The 15693-nt window shown below is 36.3% G+C and overlaps 1 protein-coding gene across 1 annotated transcript in view; it reads left to right on the forward strand.

Annotated features, from left to right (window-relative positions):
• The window catches only part of LOC145804561 (uncharacterized), a 90697-nt gene that overhangs the window by 71549 nt on the left and 3455 nt on the right, over positions 1-15693 (forward strand). Inside the window, exons 5-7 of the mRNA XM_082898913.1 lie at positions 11542-11703; positions 11864-11945; positions 12280-12464. Of these exons, the coding sequence (XP_082755039.1) occupies positions 11542-11703; positions 11864-11945; positions 12280-12356 (321 nt within the window). The 3' untranslated portion in view covers positions 12357-12464. The remainder of the gene's footprint in view (positions 1-11541; positions 11704-11863; positions 11946-12279; positions 12465-15693) is intronic.

Here is a 15693-nt window from a genome sequence, read left to right on the forward strand (position 1 = left end):
CAATAGTTGGCTTCATGGAGTTGATAAGCCATGAGGTAATCAATGAATTCTCTGATCTCCATCGCTGGACTGCCACAGCATCCATCAATTCAGATTTCTGTGAGTTGCCGGTAAGATACCCGAGCTTTCCTCTGCCATCCACTGCAAGTTTCACGGACTGTGCCCATTCTCGGAAGTTCTTCCCCTTGAGTTTTTCTGCCGATAGTTGGACAGAAGAGCCCTCTAGTCCATTTGAACTGATGATGGAATTGGTTCGACTCGTTTGAGTCTCTAAGGTTGTCAACCCTTGACTGTTGATGGAGTTATCCACCATAGTTAGCTTGGTTTAAGAAAAAACCAGCTTTGATACCATGAAAGCTGTGAGGAAACTGCTTTATATTTTCAATATAATACATTGAATTGTACAATATGCCCTATTATATAACCTGTAACCAGCAGCTAACTTAAGGAAATAAAATCCTACGATAAAGGAACATACAAGAATCATGGGAATCCCTATTGACCACCAGCACCATCCTTTTGTACATACCTAAAATAGGATACCTAAAATAGGACTATCAATAATCATTCCTTAATTATAGGGATTACATTTGACTCCTAAACTGTAGGGATTTCTACATATTGTAATTGGAGTAGAGCTTAGTTTCTCTCTCTAGCCCTTGGGGGTTTTACCCTTAATTGGGGCATTTGTCTTCTCTCTCTCAATTTGATCTTGATTTGGCATTTGGATTTCATTATTTGGTATCAGAGCATAGGATCTTGCACTTCATTGTTTCTAATTGTACATAGAGCTCGTTAATTAGAAAGGAGCAACATACCTGACTTTGGATCTAAACCCTAATTCTTGGGTGTGAACCCTAGATCATTTCACTGGAAGTTGCCATCACAAGTGTGATTGATTTGACATCACAATCAAGAGTTGACCCTAGATTTGGTAGTCGCGACGTGCTTTTGGACCTTTCGCGCTGGTGATTCAACATCGCAGCAAAATCTTGAAGCCTTCATTCGAGTTCAGATCTCAGTTTGAAGCCCTTCATTTGTTTGAATGTCAGGAAACCAGGGAATAACCATCTCTCTTTGAAGTCTTAGTGGAAATTACGATTTGACCAAATTTCTTCGTTCACTCCACTGGACGAAAGAGGGATTTTTTTTGTTCAGTTGTTTTGGGTCGCATCTGGTTCGAAGTTCAAACCTAGAATCTCTCTGAAGTCGAAGTTGAAGACCCATCGCGATTTAAAGACCCATTGCAAACTCGAAGTTTCTATTGTTCATTGCGATTGCAACCTAGCTCTTTGATTGAGTTTGAGTTTGCTAGAGTTCTTGAATCCTCTTATTGAGTCAAGTTCGCAGACTTGGAATTTGACTGGTCTTGCGATTTCAGTTTGGCCTTGCCAGTTGACTTGCAAGATGAGATTCGATCTAGGTTTGGTCCTTCGACTCCAGTTCGTCGCTGAATTACGTATAACAACTCTTCGTGAACCAACTCCCTTGGACTCCCTCTATCCCTTCGATTCGGCATCTTGGGTTTGAAGCTGTGGGTCGACTTTGACAATCAATTGCAAGTTGCGATTCAACCCTCTACAACGAGTTGATGTAAGGAGTAGTGAACTCGACTTCTTTTGAAGTTGCAACTGCAGATTACCAAAAAAATCAACTCAAAGATTTAATCTCATAGTTTAGAAGTGATTCAAAATCTGACCTAGTTATGTTTTTCAAGTTGATCTACATGATTCAATTCAATTTTGGTATGTTTGACTCAGTTTTCTTCTCAATTGGAATTGTCCTGAATCAAGTCGCGATGTGGCTATCTTATTCTTGATTGTTGTTCTTGGATTGGATCTTGATTATTTGCTGCTACATACTGCTATGAATGGATATTGAATTGAGTTGTCCTCAATTGTGAAATTGGGTCTGAAACTGTGATCTTTGTAATCGGCATATCTAGACCGTTTGTGGGTCATATTGGGTTGTTTGGTTATGGCTAATCAGGATCGAGGTCATCGAGATCGCCGTGGTAGAGTTCATGCTCTAACTTTGGTTGAAGAAACTGAGATGAAGTTCTCAATTGGAAGGGACACTGATGCTAATCCAAATCAAAATTCATAATCAAAAAGATGAGTTGAAGCAAATGAGTGGACGACTTGTCACATCACAAGCCGCCATTGAAATATTTGACAGCTTTAAAGAAATTATTTGAAGTTCATCGTTAGGACTCTTCCATACCTCTTTACAAAGTTTTGAGTTGAGTAGGTTGCTTCTTGTGTGCTCAGTTCAAATTTGTGCCAAGGGAGGAAAGAAAGAACTTGTGTAGTGCTGAATTCCAGCTCGTGATCAACTACTCTCATGGTTTTGCCTAGTGGATACGTCGTCCATCCTATCATTGTGTCAATCTTCTTTGCTTTGCTTTGGGAGATGTCATTTGCCAACCATTGGTCTCATTCCAACAGAATGAGTACTCTTCTGCATGAGTATGCAAGTTAGAGGTGAAGGGGTTTGGAATGATGGTCTATCGGAGTTTTTTAGCGAGAGGATATGGATACACTGGTAGGTCATTTTGTATACCAAAAATAAATCCTTACTGAGACCTTAATTCAATAGAATAGTGGTTTAGTTTGGGTATCGATCCACAGGGACTAAAAAGCTAAGTTGTTTAAATTTCAGATTAATTCTTAAATCAATTCAAAAGTAGAAAAGAAGAATTTTGTATGAGCTTAATTAAATTAAACAAATAAATATAATTGAACTAGTATCAATCAAATAGAAGAGACTCGGGGTTTCGAATCCACCATAACCTTGTAATCAATGAACTGTAACAGTTTGCAGATTTATTAGTCAACTCAACTATGATCCGTTAATGACTACAAGTCCCAACAGTATCGTCTAGAGGATAATTGGCAGTTTAACGATTAACATAGACTATCTAGTATTAGCACGAATTGTCTCTCCTAGCATAGACTATCTTAACCGAATAAGAGCAAATCAATGAAAACTGATGTATAAGTATGCAATTAGAATCACAAAAACTAAGAACATGTGCTAGATAGAAGATTCAAAACAAAGTAATAATATAGAAAAGCTTTAATCTTATACAATTGTTGAATCAATAATAAAACCACAAACTAAATACAAAACATGGTTACTTGACTAGAGTTTCATCCAATAAGAGGAGAGCTCCTTAGCTGCACATGTCTTTGTAGCCTCCGCCTTCTCTCTCTAAAATCAAGAACAACCCTAATAATGAATAGGGTTTTATATTTATAGAGATTAGGAGCCTTCTAAGTAATACCCCAGAGGTTAGAATTTCCCAAAATGAAAGGAAAATTCGGATGTAATTATTCTCAGCTTTTTAGGCTCATCTTGTTGGCCTGTTTTGACCTATTAAAAGTCAGAATTTGAAAATTCCTATTTCGCACAAAACCGTAGCCCTTTGAGTAATCTTTCCAATGCTGCTTGAATCACTTAAATCTGATATCGGACGAGAGAGATACATTCAAAATACTGAAGGCTGTACAGAGTGCCTTCTATAGCGGGATTGTAACAATTTTAACTTTTCTTTCTTCAAATCTCATGGGTTGGACTTTTATTACTTGATTAAAATTATTTAGATTCTTCTAGGCATTCAGAGCTGAGTTTGAGCTTGGTCTTAGATTTCAAATATGAAATTAAGTCCAATTTCTACTCATAAACTTGAATGACCTGCACATACACAAACATTAAAATCATCAAGTAACAATGATTAAAGGACCTAATAAGTATACTTTAAGGGGCCTAAATATATACATTTTGGCAACTGTCACACACCTATGGTTGTTGAGCCAATGATGCGAGGATGAAGTTCAATGTATTTGTAGACGGCTAAGTTGAGAGAATCTTGTTTGTTCTTGAGCAAAGAAATGCAGCACCCATTCCTTACATATCGTTACATGAGTAGTATTACACCACCTATTTATATACTACAACTAATAAGCTATTTAACAAACACTCGGTCTATTTATTATACTACATCATATAGATTATATATATTCTAAACCCTACCCCACTTTTGAAGTATGAGAAATTTCTATTGTGCAACCCTTTAACTAAAACTCAACAAAAATGATTTGATAAATGTTAACTCATCTAAAAGCTTAAACTATTGTAGAAAGTGGTGACTTCACTATTTATAAATTATATCCTCAACAAGCCCCTCACATATGGCCAAACTCTCCTCCAAAAGCAGGCCAAAGAGGTGCAAGTATTATAATTATCGGGTAGGTGTTGAGGTTCAAAGACATGATCTATTACATGCTCTAACAACCATGATAAATTGTTGACAGGCAATTCTTCTTGTCCTTCAACATGATCCTTAAAGTTTTATGTTGTCGTAGCAACTTTTCTGGCTGCCATAATACTCATCATCAGTAAAAGAGTGGAAAATAATCAAAGAAGAATACAGTTTCCCTGAGATTAGAAAAATAAGAAATGCGAGTACATGTGTTGCATGAAAAGAAACAACAAGAAAACATTCCTAATTAAAGAAGAGTACATTTGCATGTGTTGTATTACATTTGTTCACAAGAACTAATTTAGCCCCTTGAACACACTCCACCCGTGCTTCTTGGACAAAAATAATCCCCCATAATAACCACTGAAGTCCAATAAAAAATTACCACAACATCCTCGTTCTCTTACATTACACCGAACAAAAGACAGAAGGAATAGAGACTTGAGACTCTAGCCTTGATACTATACCTTGAGGTATCTTACCTTATGTCTTCCACCCTATGAAGCATGTGTACAGGTACGAGTATGAGTATATCGATATGGTAAAATCTAAAAAAAGTAAAGCACGGGTACAACTAGGTACGTTAGTAAAAAAAGATTTATTTTTAATTTAGAGTTGTGCAAAAATTAGGTAAATGGTTTAGTTGGTTAAGATACAACATACAATTTACATTTAATACCAAAAGTAAGGTATAAAGCAAAATTAAATGTCATTATATTAAATAACTAACAAACCGAAGCTTAATTTAAAAATCAATACATAAAAAATCCAGTGAAACTGAATTCACCTTTGTGTAAAAGAAAATATTGTTCCGGCTTTAGTATGGCTTCGGTATATACGAGGTACCTCTAGGGAATGACAAAAATTAAGAAGAAAAATTTAGGTATATGCTTTGTGTACCTGATATGTATGCAGAACAACAATGCAAAGTACCAGTACCCGATACGAGTATAGCATGTTTGTCGAAGTACCTATACTTCATAGTTCCACCCAATGCTATGGAACTTATCTGCTCGATGTCCATAAGAGAGACTTGCAAACCCTCTTTTGAACAATCAACTCTAATCATCTCCCACCCTTTGTATTATTCAGAGCTATTGTATTGCTCCACTCAGGTCTTGAAGCATCTCCCTCTTTTGTTCCTTCTTGAGCACACATTTCTTTGCAATCAGAGTTTACCCATCTGAGAACGAAGACAACCTCCTTTCACAACCACCAAAGATGCCCCATAGAGCTGAAAAATGACCATATAACGAGGGGTCATCGTCTAGAAGAATAAGGCCCGACTCTTTTCACAAGGTCTATTAGGATAAAAAGAGTAAGCCCCCGAAAGCAAATAGACCAAAGCTGGATGTTACTAAGGACCATTTTGACAAAATGCAACTCTTATGTCTTCAACCATGAGTAGGGCTTGATTGTTGGGATAGTGTGTCACCCATTTTCCTTTCTATTCCTAGCTCGAATAAAACAAACCACTTTTTCTCATCCCATCAGGAACTAGCCTAGTACAATTTTCAAAAAATTATCCAAAGCGTTCAACCCGAATGACCCGACTAGAGCATCATCGGAAGGTTTTGATATCAGTTACGGTTTGTGGTGGGTGAAGTTCTTAATTTTTTCAATCAATCGGTTGGATGTCGGGTCTACTGTCCAGAAATCTGCCACTCGAACAGACTAATGTATTTACTTAGCATATTGCATCTACATGTGTTACATTGGTATTGGCTCTTGAGTCACTTTCCTTATCATATTATCTTATCTCTAAAGACTGGACCTATCTAAAAAAAGACTAGGCCTATATACTACCCTTTGCCCTCTTACCTATAGTCATATCTGAGTCCTCTCTCTTATCATATCACTCAGAGTCACTTTTTTCTATGTTTGTGTCTTTCGTTCTCTCCTTCGGAAGCCATGATCTGATGAATGAAGATCTATGAAGCACGTGTACTCCAAAAATGGTGTCGTACAAGTATAGGGTACTTACCGGGTGCGGGTAAGTGTACCGGTATGATTGCATGTGTACCGGGTACGCTAAATACATGTTGGGTACAGCATATACGTTTGGGTACGTCGTGGGTACAGGCTGGGTATGTTTTGGGTACGGCGTGGTATTTTTTTTTTGCAGCTGCAAAATTTGTTACAGCCTTTATTATTCTTCTTTCAACTTTGAAAATCATCAGGTAATTTGTTTCCAACATCCTTTACCAATGAGTTATGGGTATGCTCTCTTTTGCATCTTGTTTTAGACATTAGACAAACTGTTCTCCTTTTAGTTTTGATATTGAAACTTTGATTTGTATGTTGGATGTTTAACTATAAATAAAAAAATTGATGTACCCCAACCGTATCCGCATCCTACTTTTTAAAGAATTTGACGTAACGGCGTACTCTTATCGTACCCGTACCTGTATCCGTATCCGTATCCATACCCGCACCTGTGCTTCCTAGATGAAGATCATCGCTTTTAGGCTCTCAAAATCTTCTTACAATATGCAATCTCTCACGGTTTCTCTTCTCTCTGTCTTGTTGCATCATTAATACCAAACAACTGTAGGCCAAACTGCTGCTGCAAGATGGAGGTAGTGGCAAGCTGTGATAAGATGGAGGCGGAGACGGTATTCACTCTTTTTTGTTGATCTGCCCTACCCTCAACCTGTCTATCACTCTTCAATCTCCCTCTAGTCTCCACTATCTAATCTTCGCAGTCTCATCTCTCACCCCCTTTCCCTCTTCGGTCTTCCTTGCCTTTACAATTGATTTTTTTCTTAGGGTTGTGGTTGATTGCAAGAAAAAAATAGACAAAAATGAACCACCCGAAAGACGAGCCTGAAAACGATTGCAATCCGAATGACATATTTGGTCCAGTTTTTTTCCTAGTGTTCGGTCGAAGGCGGATGCTTGTGCTTCCCACCTGAAAGGACCAGTTTGTGTGACGAGCCAATGGCAAACCTGAACCAATGCAACCCCTGAACACACTTACTCTTGTTGTAACCCAACAATTACTCAAGAGCTGAAATGGTTGGGATTTCCCAGACCCACTACCTTCTGCCTAGGCAGTGTGGCACATTTCTCTCCATGCACTTGTCCGATAGCTAGGGGACTTACCCAATGCACCCGACCAAACTAATCCGACTCGACCCGACATGCTATGGACGGTTTCGTGAAGTTGCACGGTTGGTAGTGGGTTGGAAGTGTAGATTTTTTTTTATTTTTGGTTGTCTCTCGGAATGTGGAGAAAAACAATGATTGGACCCTGAACCGTCCGATATATGTGTATGTATAAAGGATATTCATTACACGTGCCATTGTATCTTTGGAAATTGACATTACACTCTTTATCTTTTTACTTCTCAATCTGACATCCATCTTATCTTCTTAATTTTTAAATACTATTTCATTCTCTTCCTTCTCAAATGACTTTACTGTTTTCTCTTTCTTCTCAATCAACTTATATTTAAAACCTATCATTCTCTTTATCTTCTTATATGGTATTATTTAATTCTCTCTCTTTCTTTTCAAATGACTTGTAGTATTTGAAATCTCTCTGTCTCTCTCTCTCCCCCCCTAAATAGTATTGTTTAATTTTTTCTCTTTCTTTTTCATTCTCTTTCTACATCTAACACATACACAATCTCTCTCTAACCTGCATCTCATCTCTCTCTCTCTCTCTCTCTCTCTCTCTCAACGATGCAATCAAAGGAAGAACCCAAATGTTGTACTTGTAGAAACTAAGGTATTGAAGCATATTGATTTGGTGTTCTTTGAATTATTTTTAAACCCTCCCTTTGAAATCCCCTACACTTAGATCTCCATCACTCATTTCCCTCTCTAATTTGTGATTTTTATGTATTCATCAAATGGTAGAGATTGATTTGGGTCAGATCAAACAGTGCTACTGCTCAACTCTTTTTGTTTTTCTTAGATCTACACATGTTCGGAGAGAGTGTGCGGGTCTTGAAGCCGACCGAAACTAACATTTAAACTGGAGGAAGAAAATCGGTTGATTTTGAAAGGAGATTTGGTCAAAATTGGATGGTCAGTTTTGGAATTTGAAATGGTCGGTGTATACACAAATTTCTTGTTTGCAAAAATAAAGACAGAAAAATTGAGTAACAAATATAAATTTATTAATTTAAAATAAAACGAGTACAATCTCTAATGAAATTTCTAATAAAAGAAAATCCTCTGATTCTTCTCTTCAATAAGTTGCTTTGAGGGCTTGATAGCTTGTTTCCGAATTGAGTAGCGAAATCTCCTCCAAGTAACGAGAAGAAGACTGTGAGGGCTTGATAGGTTTTTCCCAAATCAGGTTTGTAGAATCCCCTCCAATTTTGTAGAAGACGACAATATGTTTGATGACAACCTTTGATTTGAATCTCCGAACTTTATGTTTTATGGAGTTTGATTGGCTTTGGTGAAGAAACCTTGGGGCTTTAGGCTTGAATCCGATGGAGCTCTCTCTTGCTTGATGTAAATTTTTGTCTCTCCAACTTGATTTATGTATGTAGAATTTGTATGAAAATTTTTGGTAGAGATCACACCAATTTATAGGAATGGATGGAGGAGAGTCTTAATAGACTTTAACTTCTTCGATAATTATGATTTATTTAGAGGTAAACACCAAAATATCACTTTAATGGTGTGCCATATTTTATATTGGCTTGACCACCTCAATGTGACAAGTGGCTTAATTTGATTAGTCAAAGGCTTACTGCATCATTTTAACACATGAGAATATTTAATTTGACCACCATGTAATCTTGATTTGAGACCAATTAGACACGTGGAAAGATTTGATTTGCCAATAATTGTGCCATATTTTGTAGGTCTTAGAACATGGCAATTTGTGAATGGCTAAAATTTCCCAGGCTTACAGTTGGTTCAGGTGACGGGTTATGGACAAACCTAGGGCGAATCGACCCGTGAACACCCTTACCTATAGCACTTTCTTTTCCTTTTGTCTATTCATATTTGAACTAGATGACAATTGTTATGCACTAACAATGCATGCCTTTTTGCCAAGCAAACCCATGTATTGACCACGTGTGACCCTCCATTATCCTCCTCATTCGGTCAACGCTATTACCTCCACTCATTGTATGCTACGTAGACCTTCGACTATCATGCACTTGAAGACCCCAATTCCGTCCAAAGAGGGATCTCAAAAGCCAAGGATTTACCTCCACTATTACAATTGTCAGAAATTGTATTGTGTATTCTTCAACAAGAAGCCTAGCCCAACGATATTGACATCTTTGCTTGCGTCTTTGTCAACCCTTAGAACACTTCCACAAACACCTTAACAACCTCGTCATTCTATAGGTGTAGTGGCAGCCCAGGAAGCGAACCCAAATGGCCTTTGGAACACCAATTCCATGACAACACACTCCCACTAGAGACCACCAGTCAGAAGAACTCAACTTTTTTCATTCAAAACCCCTTTTCGCCTCCTCTTTTGATGGCAACAAAATGAATAAAAAAGTTCTTTAACATCAAACCCAACTCTGGTCGAGACCTTCCAAAGGTGATTAGCATATTTGTTGTAGATGGGATGCCCCTATATTAGTCCACTACCCTCCCCATCAAACCTCTTTCCAAGAAATGTACGGTTTCCTTGGCATCAATAGAATTCACTACTCTCTTTTTCCCTTGTAACCTTAGTCTAGAAGGGCTTTGATTTGGTGGCCCAATACACCATTTCAGGCACCTGCATAAAGGATCAACTTCTTTCACATTGGCTGGTTCCTTCTACACCTTGAGTTTTGACAACTTCTTAGCCACATCCCTCAAAAAGGGCGCCCTTTATTCTTTTGAAAGAAGACCACCATTTCCTACCTTTACCAACCAAAATGCAAAGGAATCTCCCCCTTTAGTATGACGGAACTAACATCCATACGATACGACTACCTTGTCACAAAATCCTTCTGTAAAATCCTTCTCACCTTTGCTACTCATTAGTTGGTTAAGGACTTCACACAACCAATCTAACTTCTCATGCTTCAGTCTGACCTAGTGATTCAAGTTTCGCTTTCTCTCTCTGAGCATCAGGAAGTCACCATTTACATCTCTATCATCTTCCTCTTCAAGGACAATCTTAGACCATCCCAACTAAAGAGCTACGTTACACAGACTCTTTGTATTTTGAGAGGTACTCATGTCGACACAACACGACATGACACGACACGAGTACGGGTGGGGAATATATCTAAATACAAACGGATACAGTTGATTTTCTTTTCTGTTTTTCACGGCAGCAACAAAGGAGGAGGAGAGAAACATGGCTCACGACCTCATCATCGTTGTCGTTCATCATCTTCGTCTTCTGTATTCATCTTCGTTGATGGTTGCTAGGGGTATATTAAAGGGTTTGGTGCATTTGGGCTTATATAGGATACACTTTGGTCTGTTAATAAAATGGGCCTTATAATAAAAATTATAAGGTTATTGGGCTGGCTGGCTTTTACATGAGCTTCTCATGTTTGGGCCTAATACTAATTAAGTTGGGATTTAACTTATATCCGTGGAAAACCAATTATTCATTTTTAAAAAATAATGTTATATATATATATATTTTATTCAATATTTTTTAACTACAAATGTGTAGCATCATCATAAAAATATGTAGTCATTCTGAGCCATAAATTATTGTAAATTTTTCAGAAAAATACATAATATGTTTTTTACACATCCATGTTTGCCGTATCCGCGTACCCGTGTCTAATTTTTGGGTACTTTTTAGATGTACCCACGTATCCCTCATTTAGAGGTTTGGCGAGTCCGACCCCTAGATACATATCTACACCCGACACTTGTACCCGAGTCCATGTAACATAGCTAAAGAGTGGCTCTCCTTATTATCTCCGTGTTAGCCCACTTACATCTATTAAAAATTTCGTCATTTTTTTGGTCACTTTTCAAAGCATTTATTTATTTTCTTCTACTACAACTTGAATCCCATTTTTGTTGTTTTTCGAAAAGGAAAAATGGTGCATATGGCATGTGCTCAAAATTTCAGTCTCAAGGATTCATAACCAAAAACACCACAAAGCCTCGTAACCTAGGCCACTTCTGTTCATAGCCACAAAGCCTGATAACCAAGTTCATGACCAATCACCCCAAGTTTGACCACCACAAAGCCTCACAAGTAATTACACGATTCATAATCAAGACCAAATGGCCTCATAACTGCAAGACCATAGAATTAGCGTTTTTTTATTACAGATTCAGTTTTCAACTGTCCTTTATTTGTTTAAACTATTTACCTTGTTTGGTTACAGGATTCTATTTTTGTACTACTTGGGATTGTCGTTGCAGGAGCTGCCCTAGGGTATTGGATGGTGCGGAAATTTGTTATTGCAGAAGATGGAAGTGTGGACGTTGGCGTAGCTCAATTTGTGAAATGGGCCATGCGCGTCATTGCAGCCACATTTATCTGCCAGGTGGCTATTGTGTTCATGTTAATAAATAGTGTGATAATGCTCCACTTGCGTATCTCTGGACCAAACGGAAATCTGTGTGCAATTTGCCTTGCATTCCCGCAATTTCTTCCTACTCTCAGAATTGTATTATTTTGAATTTTTTATTCTTATTTTCTGTCAGAGTACTCTTGATACTCCTTTGGCATTGGCTTCTTGTTTGTCAACTGCTTTCTTATCACTTCCTTCAAGTGGAATGGTCCAGAGTAAGTTATTTGCACCATTTTTTCCCTACTCTCCCGTTGCATCATGCTGGCGGACTGGTAATTATTGTACCAAATAAATGTTCATATAATTGATGCTTAACTCAATTTATTCAACTTATTAAATCCAAAACAAATAGATCTTATTAGCTTTTTGAGTTTTATCTGTTGGGATGTTGAAATCGATTTTGGATTAGTCAAAATGGGTGGTATGCTTGATTTAATGTATGAATGGTCATGAATATTGATTGAAGAGAGATCTGCTTAGTTGATAGAACAGATTTAAAAAAAATTTTGTTTGCTTGGTTTAACAACTTAACTAATTATTTGTATGTAGTTCTACCATTACTTTTGGGAATTCAATTTATTCTGCAAATGGGAATCCTTGGCGGGGTAGAGGACGAGCAAATGTAAAACAAAATCGTGCTGAATTTCTCAGCAGGTCAGGGATGGTGGCTTCACAGGGAACACTGTGGAATAGCCCAAGGAGATCTTCTGGTTGGTCTGAGTCTCCTGTTAAAGGTACACACTTTTGTTAAACTCAGCATTTTCTCTCCCTAATATTTGTTTTTTCTGTTGAAACATTTTTTCTAAAAAGATTTAAGCTTCTGCAGAGCATTTTATTTCCCTCTTCTTTTCCTTTGACATGATGGATCACTTCCATAGTTACCACGTAAAACTCCCCATCAGATCTCTTATGAACATGAGCATGCAAGGGCTAGGATGTTTTCTGTAAGCAACATGTTTTGAAAAATAGGCAAGGATCACTACATCGGCGCCTTAGTGCAATGAAAAATAGGAAAAGGTCCTTATGTTTTCTTGGAAGAGCACCTGTAAAGAAATTAGCCCAAGATTGTTGGTTTACATTAGCAACTTGGAAAAGGGAACACTGACTGATAAAACTATGGAATTAGTAGATTTAATGATTAGAAGGAAAGTATAACATGCTTACAAGAAACTGAGTAGCTGAGAAAGTAAACGAAATAGAAAAAACTCTGTACAACATTTTGTATGCTGGAAATATTGGTTTGTAGACAGATTTTTGTGAGTCTTGTGTGGTTGGGTGTTAGGGTGTGTGGATCCTGATTTGTTTACCTTTTTTGACTTCCTTGATGACGTAATTGGCTAGCGCTCCTTTTTATGGGACCTTTTTGTATCTTTAGCATCTTCTTGATGCTCTTCTCCAATAAAATTTATTTATAAAAAAAAGAAAAAGAAAAAAGAAAGATGTAGAAATGGTGTAGCTAAGCATCTGAACAATAAGGTAGTAATAGTTATGAGAATAAGTTACATAATAATATTAATTAATATTGTAATTGGAGAGTATAATTAGCGCCTATGCACCCCAAATAGGATTGGAGAAACATATTAAAAGAAATTTTGGGATCAACTGGATGAGTTAATACAACAAATATTTGTAGAGGAGAGAATAATTATAGGTGGTGATTTCAATAGTCATGTCCGAAAATATAAGCAAGTGCACGAGAGGATACATGGTGGATATGGTTTTGGTGATCGAAATGAGGGCAAAGAGAACATCTTAGATTTCGCAGTAGCATTTAATCATGTAGTAACCAACAACTTTTTAAAAGGATGGTTAAGCACATAACTTTTAAAAATGGGTCAAATAAGAGTTGGATAGATCATTTTCTTGTTAGAAAAATAGACCGCTGAATATGTAAAGGTTTCTAGGTTATTTCCAAAGGAAGTTAATGGCACAAAGTAGGCTAGCAATATTCAATATATAGTATTATATACAATAATAAAGAGCAAAATCAAATCGGGAAATATATTAAAAACTCATGAATTAGATGTGAAATCTAAAAATTGAGAAATTGAGGATAAAGTGTTTAAAGAAGTAACGCAGGGTTTGAAAGGTGTTACTAATAACATGTGGAATACAATGGCCTAATGCATTGAAAGAATATCAAAAGTAGTGCCATGGAGAGTCAAAGGAAAAAGCTCCTATATCTAAGTATACTTGGTGGTTGAATAGTGAGATATAAGCCATAGTAAAAGAGGATAAAAATGGGAATAATTTTAAGACATAAGTTGACCAATAAGGAGGTTGGATGAGAAGATTAAGAAAAAGTGCGAATGATATTTTGAGATATTGTTAAAGCGAAAATCATTTTAAAAACTTGGAAGGAGAGGAATATGATAGCCTTGATGGAACTAGAGAATATAAGTTTTATAATCGAACTAAGACAGTTCGAAGTGGAATTTGCATTAAAAAAAGATGAAATAAGGCAAGGATTAGATTTATCAAAAAATAAAAAATAAAAATAAATAAAGCAAGGCATTAGGACTAGATTGTATCCCTATTGAGGCTTGGAAATGCTTAGGTAAGTAGTTGGCTAGTTAACAAAATTCTTTAATAAGATTCTAATGACTAGGAAAATGGCTGACGAGTAAAGAGAGTATTTTAAAACCTATATATAGAAATAAATGAGATATCCAAAATTGCAACAATTATAGCAACATTAAGTTCATAAGTCAATACAATAAAATTGTTGGTAAGAATGATTGAGCATCGCTTGAGAGTTATAACAATAGTGTTAGAGAATCTGTTTGGATTTATGTTTGGTAGATCAAATATGGAAACACTATTTTTACTAAGAAGATTAATAGAGAAGTACAAAGAGAAGATGAAGGATCTAAATATGGTTTTTATAGATTTTCAAAAAAAAAAAAAAAAAAAAAAAAAGACTTGCGATAGGGTGCCTAGAGATATAATCTAGGAAGCATGGATACGAGTACGAGATATGGATGTGGTGATACGACAAAACCTAAAAGGTAGGATACGGGTACGGCTAGAATACGTTTGTAAAAAATATATTTTGAAAAAAATTTATTAGTAGCAGTGGAGTTACACATAAGCTCAAGAATGTTGAGAGATCACATTGTAATTTTACAATGCAGAATACTAATCTTTAAAAATTAGGTATTAATTTTAGGCAATTGCTTGTTTACTTTTTAAATTTTCAATAGGTCTTGCAAATATTTCATTTTAATATCAAGTTTAATATGTTTATATTACAATAATAGAGCAATCCACAACTTGTTTCTATGCTTTCTCCTTTGGCACTAGCAAAAATATTGTATTCAAGTTTACTTGCTTATTTATTTATTAATTTATTAATTTTACTATTGTTTTATTCTCTTGTTAATCTTTACTATCTATGTAGTTATAGAGGACATGCATGAAACAATATGGATACATAAATTTGACAAATTTTGTTACTTTAACTCTCACTATGATTTTTCAAATAACTAAATAAAGTATTTGGAGTAATATGTGGCTGAGTATCTGATACTTCAAAATTAAGTATCCGATGCTCCAAAATTAATGAAAAAATAATTAAGAAGTATCCAATAATTTTAGTAAGTATCTGATACATATCCGCGAGTATCCAAAGAGTATCGGTATCGAATACGTATACAATATAGATATGTCTCCCTTTTTGAAGTATCTGTGCTTCATAGGATATAATATGGTGAGTGTTGGTGAAAAAGGATGTGACGAAAAGGTATATGCATGCAATAAAACACATGTATAATGGGGTATTGACCACAATTAGATCATTTGTAGGAGAAACTAGTAAATTCTCAATCACTATTGTATTGCATCATGGGCCAACTTTGAGTCCTTACCTATTTGCCATGGTCATGAATGAATTAACTAAACACATTTAGGATGATAGTTCGCAGATGATATTGTTCTAGATGAAACTAAGGAAGAAATCAACAC

This window comes from Camellia sinensis, chromosome 12 (genome assembly GCF_055761805.1).
Source record: "Camellia sinensis isolate YWXY chromosome 12, ASM5576180v1, whole genome shotgun sequence".
Taxonomy (NCBI): domain Eukaryota; kingdom Viridiplantae; phylum Streptophyta; class Magnoliopsida; order Ericales; family Theaceae; genus Camellia; species Camellia sinensis.